Raw genomic sequence first — 13,768 nt, 5'->3', positions numbered from 1 at the left:
CATGCCCACTTTACAGATACTTACTTGGAAACAGGTTAACTGATCTTTTCAAAATCCCACGTCTCCCCAATGGACTCACCCCTCAAAAAAATAAACCTGGGGAAAAAAGCACAAAGCAAAACAAAATTGAAATTTGACTTGTCAGAACATGAACAATTTATGAAATTAGAAACTCTGCGGGCAATGTTTTTTCTTTAGGTTTTTCTGTGGCATATTTATGTGACAACCATAATGCAGTTAAAGCTAATGTTGATGGCTTCTTAAGGTTCTGTTTCTTTAACTGCACTAATTTTTTCCTAGTCTTATTTTTCAGACCATGCACAGAGGTTTTCCCCCACTTTACTGAGTTGCATTCTTCTTCAGTTGATCTCAACTATTTTTTTTAATAGAACTATGACGATTTTATTTCTGTGTCTAGAAATGTTCTCTGTGCCTCTAGATAATTGTTACAGAGCGCTGTCCTATAGTAGTAAATTTGGCAACATTCTGGCCTTCACTAGATGTTGCTACTGTAAGAACCAAAAATATCTCAGAACATAGTTTTTTGGGAAACAAGATTGCCTGAGGTTGAAAAACACTAATTTAAACCTCATGTCCTAGTTTTGTTTGGCTTGGAAACCTCTCCCAGTTCTTCCAATGACTAAATGCATACAGCATTTATCACTACTAGGCCTTATCTTTTGCTTCTTAATGGCAACTTCTCCATTAAAGTCAATTAAATTTTCATTTTCATTCCATAGAAAATTTTGCTGATGTGCCTCAAACTACCCAAATTGAAAAATATTGCCAAATAACTCAGACACATCTTTTCTGATTTTGTGAGCAAGATTTCTCTAAACTGCTTTAAACTGGGTCTGTTTTGTGCCTATCTCTTTGTATCATACACGTAACCAAGTCAGCGTTTTTCTTAACCAAGTCAGAAATTTCAAAATATTAAGTGTCAAGGGTGATTTCATAATTTCAGAAGAAAACAAACCGTGTTGATGGTAGACCAAATGTGGCCTCTTGGTGGCACTGTTTATTTTTGACAAAAGAAGACGCAGCCCTTGATGCATTATGTGTTGCAGAATATGTAGTTTAAGGTCAATGAAATAAACCATTTTCAAAAGGAAGCAGCTTCCATGGAAAGATTGTTGTATTATCCCACTAACAGACTGTGATAGATGTAGCCCTACAATTTGTTGGAGACCAGGTTGATCCTAAAGTCAGTTTTGTAGACTGGCATCAGGGTGTAATTATCTAAACAAAAAGACACAGATACAGTATGTCATCCCTGCTAATGATCACGGCATTTTCTTGCCCAGTAATCTGTAACAAAAAGCCTCAGAAAATGTTCAAGCTGCATTTAAGTGCAGAACTACAGAAAAACTTGGTGGCACAAAAATTATTCCAGTCAACTGAGTGGAAATGACAACACTAATACAAAGTTATGTCTTCTAGGGAGATGTGTGTTTGGAATGTCACCAATGGATGGTGTGTGGACAAAGCCACACTTCCTTATAGGCATTCTGCGATCTGTGTGAGTACTTTCACTGCCTGAAAAACATTTCTGAATTTTGATGTTTTTTTTCTTTAGGATTTTCTATGCCAGACATTCCAAGAAATGTCTTTGGAGATTTTTTCCCCCCGAAGTTATTATTATTTTTTAAATCAATTAGAGTGACATCAGGTATTCTGTACCTTGGCAGTGTTCTTTGAAAAAAGTCATCATTCAACCATATTTATCCTGATTCTTTCCACTTCCGCATCTTAGAAAAATAGGCTCTGAAAGACAGGTCCCTTATTCTTCCTTTGTTGCACTTATAAATACACTCAGATTCAATTTTAGTGACATGCTGTTTTATAAAATTGTTTTCAATTTTAACATTTCTTTACATTCAAATTTAACATTTCTACTTTTAAGTTCTGAATTTCTTATTTATGAAAAGAGTAAAAGACATAGCTATAACCATTGAAATCATTTCCCAATATTGCAAAGCGGATCTTAATTTCTGGTACAGTGACTTTAAGAATCTATGTGGGCTAGTGGCATGATTCCAGTGGGGCTGGCAGATATGTTAGAGTTCACTAATGGCTTTTAGCATTGATGACTTGCATTGAAGCGTTCACTATCTGCTTTCTGGGACCAGAACCAGTATGATGAGAGAACTCATCAAGGGTATAATAAATTAATTAATCTTTAGTTAAAGCTAATCTCAAAAGTATTTGGCCCAAGGATTCTTCAAATATTTCTTAAAATACTTTTATTTTATCTTAACCTGTGAAGTGTCTCTAGGAAAAGGAACCTGGATTTTTATTTCTTTGTTTTAACTGAATTTAACATAACACTTCCATAATAATGTACTTGGAGACTTCCATGATTTGTAATAATATTTTTTCTCCAAAAGAGATCTTTTTCTGATCAAATACAAATGAAGTGCAAAAACCAATACTTTAGAAGTGTGACATGATTGAATTAAAAGAAACTTTAGTTGGTTTTCAGTATAATATCTTAATTAATTAAAAACCAAAGTCTTCATCATAGTAAAAATTATGTTACTTTCTGGGGGTAATTAATTTTTGCTTTTCATTCTACCTGCATAGTATTACCACTGCTCTTCCCGGATGACGGGAGAAGGCTGGCTTCTCTGTTGTGGAGAATATCAAGATGTTCTTATCATTGATGCCAAAACCTTAGCTGTTGTTCACAATTTCACATCATCTCAGTCTTCAGACTGGATCAACTGCATGTGCATTGTTCACTCCATGAGAATTCAAGGTAATCCTTGGCTGTATTATAACACCAAGGGATTGCACATCAAAATATCACTTTTGAACTGTTGGTTAAATTATTAGGCTAGGGTTCAGAATGTTTCTTTATATATATATATATATATGTATATATATATATATATATATCTTTGTGGAAAAGTCAGATCAGGAATGAGTGAGTATATCCAAGTCAATGCTTCAGCTCCTTGGGTAATCAGTGAGAGATTAAGATGAAGAGGATGGAGGAAGCCTCATCTCCATGACCTACTTTTACTCAGGTCATTTTAAGCATAGTGAGCAGGCATTTGTTTTAGATCAGCCAGACTCTCACAGCTATATCTTTTGGATGGAGGAATAAGATAATTCAGTTTCTGGAATCAGTACAGAATGTAATGTAATGACTACTAACATTTTTTTCTGAAATTCGAAAGATGCAGGATTGCCAATGCAATGATTTGCAACGTGTTTCCGGTGCTCGTGACACTCTCCTTTGGCCTGGGGATGATTTTAGAATTTTAAAGCAAACGCATAACATTATCTAAAACATAATGTGTTTATTTAAAAAAGTGTGACTTTTCAACCTACATGACCCTGCATAATCCTTGAATGATTATGAAATGGTTTTTTACAGTCCCTAGTCATAGCAGTGGTCTGCTTACCTGTGCGTTCTGTTGTTGTTTCTCTAGAGGATTCTCTGTTGGTGGTTTCAGTAGCTGGTGAGCTCAAAGCATGGGACCTCTCTTCATCTATCAACAGCATTCAGGTTGGTTATTTAAGTTCTAATCTGTTTTCCCTCCAGGTTCAAGCATATTTGTTGAAACTGTTTAAATTAGAAGGGCATTACATGCCCACTGTTAAAAGAACAAATATTGGGCTGGAGAGAACATACACAGGTAAGGTGCTTGCCATGCATGTAGCCAATTCGAATGATACCTGACCTTAAGCACCACCAGGAATAATTCCTGAACACAGAGCCAGGAATAAGCCCTGAGCACTGCTGGGTATTCCTCACCACACACCTTACCAAAAAAAAAAAAAAAAGGAAAAATAATACAGATGTATAGATTGTATCTCCTCTTGTACTTCTCTCAGTCTCCTTTTTTAGTGGTAGCCATAATTTCGACTTGAATTTTATCCTTCCTGTGCAGATAGAAATTTTTTTTTTTTAAGTTTTAAAAATTTTTACACCTTCCCTAAACATAGATATCCAGTGCTGGGATTCGAACATGGGTCAGTTGCATATACGGCAAGAGCCTTGACTTTTAAACTACCTCTCTAACCTTGGCAACATTTTAAAGTTAAAGTAAAAATTAGAGAATACCTCTCAGACCCTCTTTCTAGGGGGTGTGTGGTGGGAGGGAGGTAACTCTAGGCAGCTGGGAGACAGATGTCCTGCTACTTAGCATGAGAAGGCACTCCAGAGAACAGCCATTGTATTTGTGCTGATAACAACATTGTTTCGGCTGCCCCAGGGTGCTCTTGAGGGAGAGCTTTGGCCCAAGGAAAACACTCAACCTTATCAGAAAGTAACTGAGATACAAGATTTTGTGTGTTTTTTTGAGGGGGAGAGGGGTGGGAGGGAGGTGGGCACTCATATCTTTTCGAAGTATTTTGTTTATTTCTTTCTGCTACTAAAATCAGTAAGTTATATCAGCTTGTAAAAATCTTTTTTAAAGTTATGGCAGCTTGTAAAAATACTTTTTAAAAATCTTTTTGTCACACTTGAGAGTTAGTAATTTGTTTCTGTCTTTTCTCAAAGCGCCTAGCATAGTACCCCCAGAATGTTTCTTGAATGATTTTATATAATGAATCCAAGTGAATATCTGTTCACTGTTTCTTTGGACAAGTGTCATCTTAGTTCAGAAAACTTAAAGGGAAACAGGCAATTTGTCACTTTATATTAACAGCGTGTTTTACTTCAGATGTGCTGGGAATAAGTCTTCTCAGAGATTGGTATACAAATGACTCAGGCCTAGTATTAAAATACTTCATTCCTTTTGAAGGAAAAGCAAGATGTCTATGAAAAAGAATCCAAGTTTCTTGATGCCCAGAACTGCCGGACAATACGATTTTGCACCTATACAGAGAGACTTCTGTTGGTGGTATTTTCTAAGTGTTGGAAGGTATTATGAAATAGCACCAAGTATGAGTGTTCTGCATCTGCTTTGGTGTTTTTGATTTGTTTCCTTGTTCAGATTAACAGTGGTCCTTTCTCCAGTTGTCATTTTTCTGTTTTGTCATTTTTTCAGTAAATATTGTTTTACTTGTGACTGTCTATAGACATGTGCAAAGAGGAAAAAACTGTGTTTGCATCAGTTGGTAGCATCCTTTTGATTTTTCATATATCTGTCTCACTTAACAAAAGTAAAGATTGTCTTATTTATATGTCATTAATATATTTGTGAAGGAAAAAGTTTATGACCTAAGAACAGCCTTCTGCTGTAGAAACTTCATGTAATTGTCTTTCATATGTTAAGTGGAACTGTCCATATGGATAGAATAAAAGAGAGAGATTTGAGGGATTTCTAGTTCTCTTTGTTTACTGGACACATTCTGGAATGATACAGTTATTCACTGAAATTCTCCCTAGGACAAATAGAAACTGAGTACTAGTAAAGTGTTATGTTGATATTGAATGTAGGGTGGCTTGTTGTGAAGACTTACTATTTTATTGCATTTGTACTATCTTCTAAATATTCTTGGTAAGCATAATGTATCTTTCACCTCTTTGAGATACTCTGAGTTATTGTTAATATGCATCATTCATTTTGTGTTTTAGGTTTATGATTACTGTGATTTTACCCTCCTGTGGACTGAAGTTAGTAGGAGTGGGCAGTTCTTTGCTGGTGGTGAGGTGCTTGCTGCTCACAGAATCATCATTTGGACAGAAGATGGTCAGAGCAATATCTATCAGCTGCTGAACAGGTGGGCTCAGATGGAAACAGCGTACAAAACACTCAGGTAGAAAATGAACTTGGGGAGGTTTATTATGGAAAAATCCCTGCATGCTGCCCATGATCAAAAACCAGAACAAAACAACTTTGGCACTGGAAGATTTACTCTGGGCTTGGTAGGCTCCAGCCTTTGTATAAACCAGCAGGGGATGAAGGAATGAGATTAACCATGTATAACTTGTACAGCTGGTGCTGGGTTTTCAAAAAGTCACTTGTAATTATTAACCCAACAATTTCTAGCCAGAGTTGAGAAACTTGAATGGTACCATGCCGCTTTTGAAAGAAAGAGGGAGGAAAAGTGAATAAAGAAATTCAAAGTTCTAAACTTTGCTTTTTATTTTTTTGCAATGCAGCGGGCTTTCAAAAAGCATATACCCTGCTGATGGAAGAGTGGTTACAGAGACCATTTATCCTCATTTACTCTGCTCTACTTCTGTGCAGGAAAATAAGGTAATGCCAGAGAGGAGTGACTGCCTCAAAGTTGTTTCACTCCATTTCTCAGATAAGTGTTGCTTTGTCTGTAATGGAGACAGACTTGAAAAAATGAAACAACCCGATCACCTCAAGTTGATAATGAGAAAATCAAATCTAACTGTTTATGGACATTAAAGACAAAGTTTTTCCTTTAAAAAAATCTATTTTATGAAGTATGAGTAACTAAACAATACGTGTTTGTTATTCCAAAACTATAAAAAGTCAAAAAAGAAGGAATTAACATTTCTAATTTTACCATAATAAAGCCTCATCATGAATACTTTTGATTTTAGGAATTTACTCATTTTAATTGGGAAATGTATAAGTATTTGAAAAGGTGTGAAAATAGTACATTGGTCACTATATACTCTTAGATCCACCAATTGTCAGAAATCTACTGTTTTTTTTTCTATCTTACACACACATACACACATCTCCTTTTGGTAGTTCGATATAGTACTATTAACATTTTGATATATCTATTCCATCTTTTTGAACTTTCATAAAAGAATTTATATTCTGTTGCTTAAAAATCTGAATCATAATTCAGATAATTTTCCTATTAATCTAGCTATTCTTTTGAATATGTTCTTTGTTACAATTAATATGACTGATTTCTGGAAGAGAGTGGGGAAATTATTGTGAGCTTTTACTGGACTGAATTATTGTCTTTGACATGGTGTGAAGTCTGGAAATTCAAGCAGTTATTTTATTGTAGTAGTTTTAGCCAAAGTGTGTCCTTCAATCTCTTGGATTACTAAATCCAAGATTCTAAATCACCTAATTATCAAAAAACTTACTTCATGATGAATGGAGGTTTTGAATTGTTAAGGAGTCAGTCAATAAAAAGCATGCTACTTTTTTCAGAATTAACACTGTAGTGATAGTTTGTTTAATCCTATGGTCTGACAGGGAATCCTGTAGTTTTGTGGTTTTCCTTTAGCACTGCACTGTCCTTTGCACTGTCCGCCCATTGTGCATCGATTTGCTCGAGTGGGCACCAGTAACGTCTCACAACAAATTGTGAGACTTGTTATTGTTTTTGGCATATTGAATATGTCATGGGTAGCTTGCCAGGCTTTGCTGTGCGGGCAAGATACTCTCAATGCTTGCTGGGCTCTCCGAGAGGGGCAGAGAAATTGAACCTGGGTCAGCTGTGTGCAAGGCAAACACCCTACCCACTGAGCTATTGCTCCAGCCCTTTCCTTTAGCATATTTGTAAAATTTAGAGGTAAAATTTAGAATTATGGCACTGAACACTTTTTCTAAAGTTATATTTGGACACTAATAAAGCCTGATTGATAACATCAATATTTTGTTATACTGGGGCATTTTAAGTTTTTTTTTAAATAAAAATTTCTTTTTTTAAACTAGAATGCATTTGTATGAAGCACAGTTTGCTTGAAAGCTAAATATAAATAATGACTTTTAGAAGCTGCTAGTCTACTGAAAATATGAATACTATAACATAACTAAAAAAAAAGGTACAACAATTTAAAATAATCTTAAAATTACTAGTTATGTCAGAAGCTACCTTGCTGTATTCTTCAAAATGTGAAGTAATTGATGTATAGTTCTTTGGTCAGTAATTTGTATTTTGACAACCATAATGGTTTCTATACATTAATGGTGAGAAGCACTTTGTGAAGTCAGATTGTGAAGTCAGAATGAAATCATCTAAAATGGAAAAACGTTGGCCTACCCAGTTACCTTTCAGCCAAGAAATTAAAGAGAGACATTATTTTGTATATTCAAAGTGTCACCACTATCTTTACGACATATAGAACTCATCCATCTGTCTTGCACTGAAGTGGTAAGGAAGGTAGAGAGCTCGGTTGGGCTGCAGTTGATAGATACAGTGATCTTAGAAAAGGCTGCTCTGGAAACACCAGGTATTGACTGGACTCACTTCTTAAAGAATAAGAGCATAGAATTAAATATCAGTGTTTTATAGTATTGCGTTCTCAGAGTTACCATTTACCATGCTGAGAACAAGCTGTTTGGAGGAGTCCTATTTCCTTCCAGAAGCTCTGTGAGACTCTGTAGCTTGTATATCACAGTTGATGGGTACTGAAGCCCACTTGCTTTCTGTCAAGGTGAGGATCTGGGTTTTCCAAGACCCCAGTGAAACTTCAGAACTATGAGAGGAACAGTCTGAGCATTGCCGATGAGAAACTTGGTGCAGAGCTGAAAGTGATGATAATATGTTCATTTTTCTTGAATTATTATTATTGTCAAACATTTATTGACTTATTTGCATGATGCCCTCCATCACCAATAATTAGATTTTGAAACTAATATTTAGGGAGGATAGTGTCCAGGATTTGAACCCAGTCAGTGTAACCCCAGTATCTGATAATGGATCTTTAGAGTGAACTTCTCAGTTGTTCTGAGAAGAAAATAATGGGAATGGCTAATATTTATTGAGCATGGACCAAGTGCTTGGCACCATTCTAATCAGTTACCTTCATCAACTCATTAATCCTGACAGTAATCCCTTAGAGTAGTTGCTGTGATTAGCCTTCTTTCAGTTAGGGAAAATGAGACACAAAGAAGTAAAGTAAATTGCCTAAATCAAGTAATTGGTTCTTTTAATAGAGTTAATATGTGTTAAAACCAGGATTTGAATCCAGGAAGTTAGCTCAAGGGAATTCACTCTTATTGACTATTTTATTACCTCTTGGAAATATACTTCCTGTGATGGGTACTGGGTTCTATGATAAAAAAGGACTCAGAATGGAGCCACATAGTCCAGTGTGTAGAATGCTTGAATTGCATTTGATCTACCTGTATTTGACCTGAGCAACCCCTCTGATCCCTAAGCCCTGCCTGAGCAGGAGTTATTCCTGAATTATTCCTGAGCACCCCCAGGAGTGATCCTTGAGTGAAGAGCCAGGAGTGAGCTCTGAGGCCCTCTAGGTGTGGCCCCCAACCAAAACAAAACCAAAACAAACAAAACAACTCAGAACCTTCAGAAATTTACAGGTGAATGGCAGAATTTAAGAGAGGAGATTGCAGGGATTTGAGATCCAGAGTGAAGGAGTGTGAATGAGGAAGGGGCAACAGAATAGGTGAGGGCAGAGGGTAAAGCAACATGTTTCCAGACACTGGAGGGCCAGGCCCTGACCTAGAGGAGGAGAAGCCTGCAGGCAGTTCACCCATCACTGATGGTCAGTTCCAAATCCAAATTTTGAGGGAATCAAACTGGTTAATTATTTGCTCGATTTGCTCGAGCGGGCCCAGTAATGTCTCCATTGGAGATTTTGTTGTTTGTTTTGTTTGTGTTTTGCATATCGAATACATCAGGTTACCAAAAGCTGAGAGAGTGGGAATGAATTTCACCCCATTTTATCAGTATAATTTCTGACATCCACAATAACGTTGGCCATAGTGTCATTGTTTCACGACAGCAGTGGTCTCTCCTACCTCCACTCCTCTTCATCCCTCCCTTTCTTTCCTTCCCCTCCCCTCTTCCCTCCCTATCTTTTCCCCTCCTCTCTGTTTATTTATCTGTTTATTTACTTTTATTTTGCAGGCCACACCCAGCAGGGCTTACTCCTGGCTCTATACTCAGGAATCGGTCTGGTGGTGCCAGGGACATATGTGGCATGCTGGGAATCGAATCTGGGTTTGTTGAACTCAGTCCCTGTCCAGCTATCATTGGAGGCCTTGGTTTTTTAATTCTAGCACCAGCACCTGGCTTTCAGAAGATGCATGATATTTTTTGTTTTTGTTTTGTTTTGGGGTCACACCTACCTGTGCTCAGGGTTTACTCCTATTTCTGCTCAGAGGAAACACATGTAGTGCAAAGTAAAGACTTCTCCTGGGCTGTATGCAAGCAAACACCTTACCCTCTGTACTCTCTCCTGTCCCCAGTATGATTTTATTTGTTGTCAAAATATGCTTTGGTTTTTGTTTTCCTTATGCATCACTTCTGCCTCAAGAATTGCACTCTGATACGAGGAAGAATCTAGAGTCATTCACAAATGGAAACTATCTTCACTATATTCATGCTCAGGCTAATGCTCTCAATAAAATGATGTGATTTAGATGGAGCGATAGCACAGCGGTAGGGCGTTTGCCTTGCACGCAGCCAACATGGCTGACCCGAGTTCGATTCCTCCGCCCCTCTCGGAGAGCCCGGCAAGCTACCGAGAGTATCTCGCCCGCATGGCGGAGCCTGGCAAGCTCCCCGTGACATATTCGATATGCCAAACACAGTAACAACAAAGCCTCCAATGGAGACGTTACTGGGCCCGCTCGAGCAAATCGATGAACAACGGGAGGGCCTTTACCTTACCTTACCTTTACCATGTGTACTTAGATATGCATGTCTTATAGCACTGTAGCACTGTTCATCGATTTGCTCAAGAAGGTACCAGTAACGTTTCCATTGTGAGACTTGCTGTTACTTTTTTTGAGATATCGAATATGCCACGGGGAGCTTGCCAGGATCTGCCGTGTGGGCGGGATACTCTCGGTAGCTTGCCGGGCTCTCCAAGAGGGACAGAGGAATTGAACGGGGTCAGCTGCGAGCAAGGCAAACACCTTACCCATTGTGCTATTGCTCCAGCCCATGCATGACTTATAATAGATACTAAATGTGAAATATATGAGCTAGGGACTAATTTGTCTTTTCTTTTGCAAAAATATTTGCTTGGAGGGTCTGAACCTGGCAATGTTCCGGAATTACCTCTGACTTTGCACTCAGGAATTAATCCTGGTGGTACTCAGGGGACCCTATGGGATGCCACTGATAGAACGAGGGTCGTCTGAATGGAAGACAAACACCCAGTACCTGCTGCACTATTGCTGTTTTTTTTCTTTTGTTTAAGCAGTGTTCATTGTGACTGAGGTTCACAGTAGTTTTTGCATTCAAGCATATAGTAAATAAAATTACTGTGCCTCCACCAGTCTAGAGAGGCCAATACTCTCCCCAGCGTCCTAGTGTCATTCTCAGCCAGACTTTTCTGCCCTCCCCTCCAACACTTGGTAACACCATTTCTGAATTCACTCAAAGCCAAAGACTTGTCATTAAATACCATCCATTTCCTTGTTTTGTATCTTTTTAACCACATATGATTGAGGTGCCCAGTGTTTGTGACTCATTTTTCTTTGTAGCCACTTGGGAAATTTGAGATCAAGTATATAAAAATCAAGAAAAAAGTTGTCAACAGAAAATAAGGATTACACTAATAGACAAAGCTACCATGCAAATATTATTGTTGCTGTTTTAAGTGAGAATTGAAAATGAAGGGATCATGGGGCTGGAGCAATAGTGCATCTGGTAGGGAGTTTGCCTTGCACGTGGCCGACCCAGGTTCAACTCCCAGCATCCCATATTGTCCTCTGAGCACTTCCAGGAGTAATTTCTGAGTGCAGAGCCAAGAAGTAACTCATGTGCATTGCCTGGTGTGAACCAAAAAGCAAATAAATAAATAAATAAATAAAAAAGAAAGAAAATGAAGGGATCATAAAGAAGTCATGCTTCCTTGTTGTCCATTAGTGTTTTCATCAAAGTAGGAGATCTTCTGTCATAATTACGGGGCTCCAGAGCCTGTGACTTTCAGTCTCTTCACTTTAAATTTACTCATTTGGGCAACGAAAGACGCTGGGAGTAGCAGGTTCACAGGATTATTGTGAGGATTATTTGGTTGAATAGCTGGAAAGCCCCAGCAGTAAGTGAACTATACAGAACACATTCTAAGGATTAGATATTTTCATTAATGCTAGTCATATTGCCTCACTTTATAAACATTTTTTGGTCTTAATAAATGTTTAATTTACTTAAAAAATTTGAAGCACAGGGAGATAGATGGGACTTTCCTAGTTTAACTCTGAAACCTTGTTCTCCATGTCAAAACAGTGGCTATCCCTACAGAAAGAGCTGTAGCACTGTAACACTGTCCTCCCGTTGTTCATCCATTTGCTCGAGTGGGCACCAGTAACGTCTCGTTGTAAGACTTGTTACTGTTTTTGGCATATTGAATATGCCACGGGGAGCTTGCCAGGCTATGCCTACAGCTCTACAGAAAGTGCTAACTTACTGTTTTGTTTTGACTTATTCCCAAATCAGAGTCTTCCCTTTGTTATGGGTTACATGAATGAAAGGAAAGAGCCTTTTTATAAGGTACTTTTCTCTGGAGAAGTATCAGGAAGAATTACTTTGTGGCATATCCCTGATGTTCCTGTCTCTAAGTTTGATGGCTCTCCTGGAGGTAAGACAGTTTTCATTTCTATTCATGTGTCTTCAAAGAATTCGTTTGTAATCAATCCAGTGTTCTATTCAGTTGGGTAACAATGGACAGAAAATGGGAACAATTTTCTGTATTATAATTTGTTGTCCACTGTATATATCAATTAAAAAGTAGGTATGACTTTTTTTGATTTTTTGCTTTTTTGGGGGGTCATACCTGGCCATCCACAGGGGTTACTCCTGCTCTGCACTCAGGAATTCCTCCTGGCAGTGCTCAGGTGACCATATGGGATGCTGAAAATCAAACTCGGGTCGGCCATGTGCAAGGCAAACGTCCTACCCTCTGTGCTATCGCTCCAGTCCCAAGTATGATTTTGATGCTCATAGATCTTATACAACAACAGAACAGATATAATTCAAATTAGAATCATTAATAAATAAGGTCATCATTTTCATGTGTAATGTTTTATTAAAATAAAACGAGTGCTGATCACGTCTTGATTTTTTTTTTTTTTGGCTAAGGTAGTATCTGTTCTTATTAGTTGAATATCTGGTTGGTGTATCCTATTTGGAAACTGGAGATGGAATGAGAGCTTGGTCTCTTTATGCATTCACATGGTTTTGTGGTACCTATATGAGTATTGCACTTTGTAAGTGGTAAACTTATGGGCTGGAGAGAGGAGATAGAGTGCAGGTTACTTGTCTTTTGGGCGACCAACTTGTGTTCAATCCCTAGCACTTTGAGCCCCACTAGGATTGATCTCTGAGTGTGGAGCCAGGAGTAAGCCCTGAGCACAGCTCGGTGTCTTTCCAACCCACCCATAAAGGGGTTGCTAGGAATAGGGATATGGATAATTTGAATTACCCTATTTATTTATTTTATCTTATTTATTTATATTTATTTGTTTTAAATTGGTATCCATACCTGAATTCTTCTTCAACTAATATCTCTATTGAGATTATTACAGGTGTCTGGAACCTTGAACTTCAAGTAAGAATGAAGTTGTTTACTAAACTTTTTAAAGTGTGGGTGTGGGGCTTAGAAATGCTCTTGGTGATACTCAGCTAGTGCTGGACTGGGAATGGGGACTGCTCAGGCCTGGCAGAGAGATTTATTTCTGAGTGTTTGGATCACGGTCATAAATGAGCTTAAATGGTGCCAGAGGCAGTTCCTGAGTGTGACTGTCAGGCTACATGGGGAGATGTGGGGGAAGGTCACCCACCCCCGACACCTTGTGAGCCTGGATATTTCAGTCACAAGTCCCACATACCTGGGTTTTTCAGCAAATTCACTTATGAGTGAGGCTCCGCTCTCATTTTTATTAGTCATCGCATTCACTAGTATTCCTTTGAGTGTATCTAATTTCCAAAATAGTTTGTAATAAATCTGAAC

The 13,768-nt window shown here is 38.0% G+C and overlaps 1 protein-coding gene across 1 annotated transcript in view; it reads left to right on the top strand.

The window, feature by feature from the left end:
- Positions 1-13,768, top strand: part of WDR72 (WD repeat domain 72) — a 224,983-nt gene that overhangs the window by 16,712 nt on the left and 194,503 nt on the right. The window contains exons 3-9 of the mRNA XM_056115668.1: positions 1,441-1,519; positions 2,584-2,758; positions 3,438-3,514; positions 4,755-4,874; positions 5,531-5,676; positions 6,059-6,155; positions 12,256-12,397. Coding sequence (XP_055971643.1) covers positions 1,441-1,519; positions 2,584-2,758; positions 3,438-3,514; positions 4,755-4,874; positions 5,531-5,676; positions 6,059-6,155; positions 12,256-12,397 — 836 coding nt within the window. The remainder of the gene's footprint in view (positions 1-1,440; positions 1,520-2,583; positions 2,759-3,437; positions 3,515-4,754; positions 4,875-5,530; positions 5,677-6,058; positions 6,156-12,255; positions 12,398-13,768) is intronic.

The sequence above is a fragment of the Sorex fumeus genome, unplaced genomic scaffold, assembly GCF_029834395.1.
Source record: "Sorex fumeus unplaced genomic scaffold, SorFum_2.1 ptg000029l, whole genome shotgun sequence".
In the NCBI taxonomy this organism is placed as follows: domain Eukaryota; kingdom Metazoa; phylum Chordata; class Mammalia; order Eulipotyphla; family Soricidae; genus Sorex; species Sorex fumeus.
The sequence above is the reverse complement of the archived record's forward strand: the minus strand, read 5'-3'. Positions and strand labels throughout refer to the sequence as shown.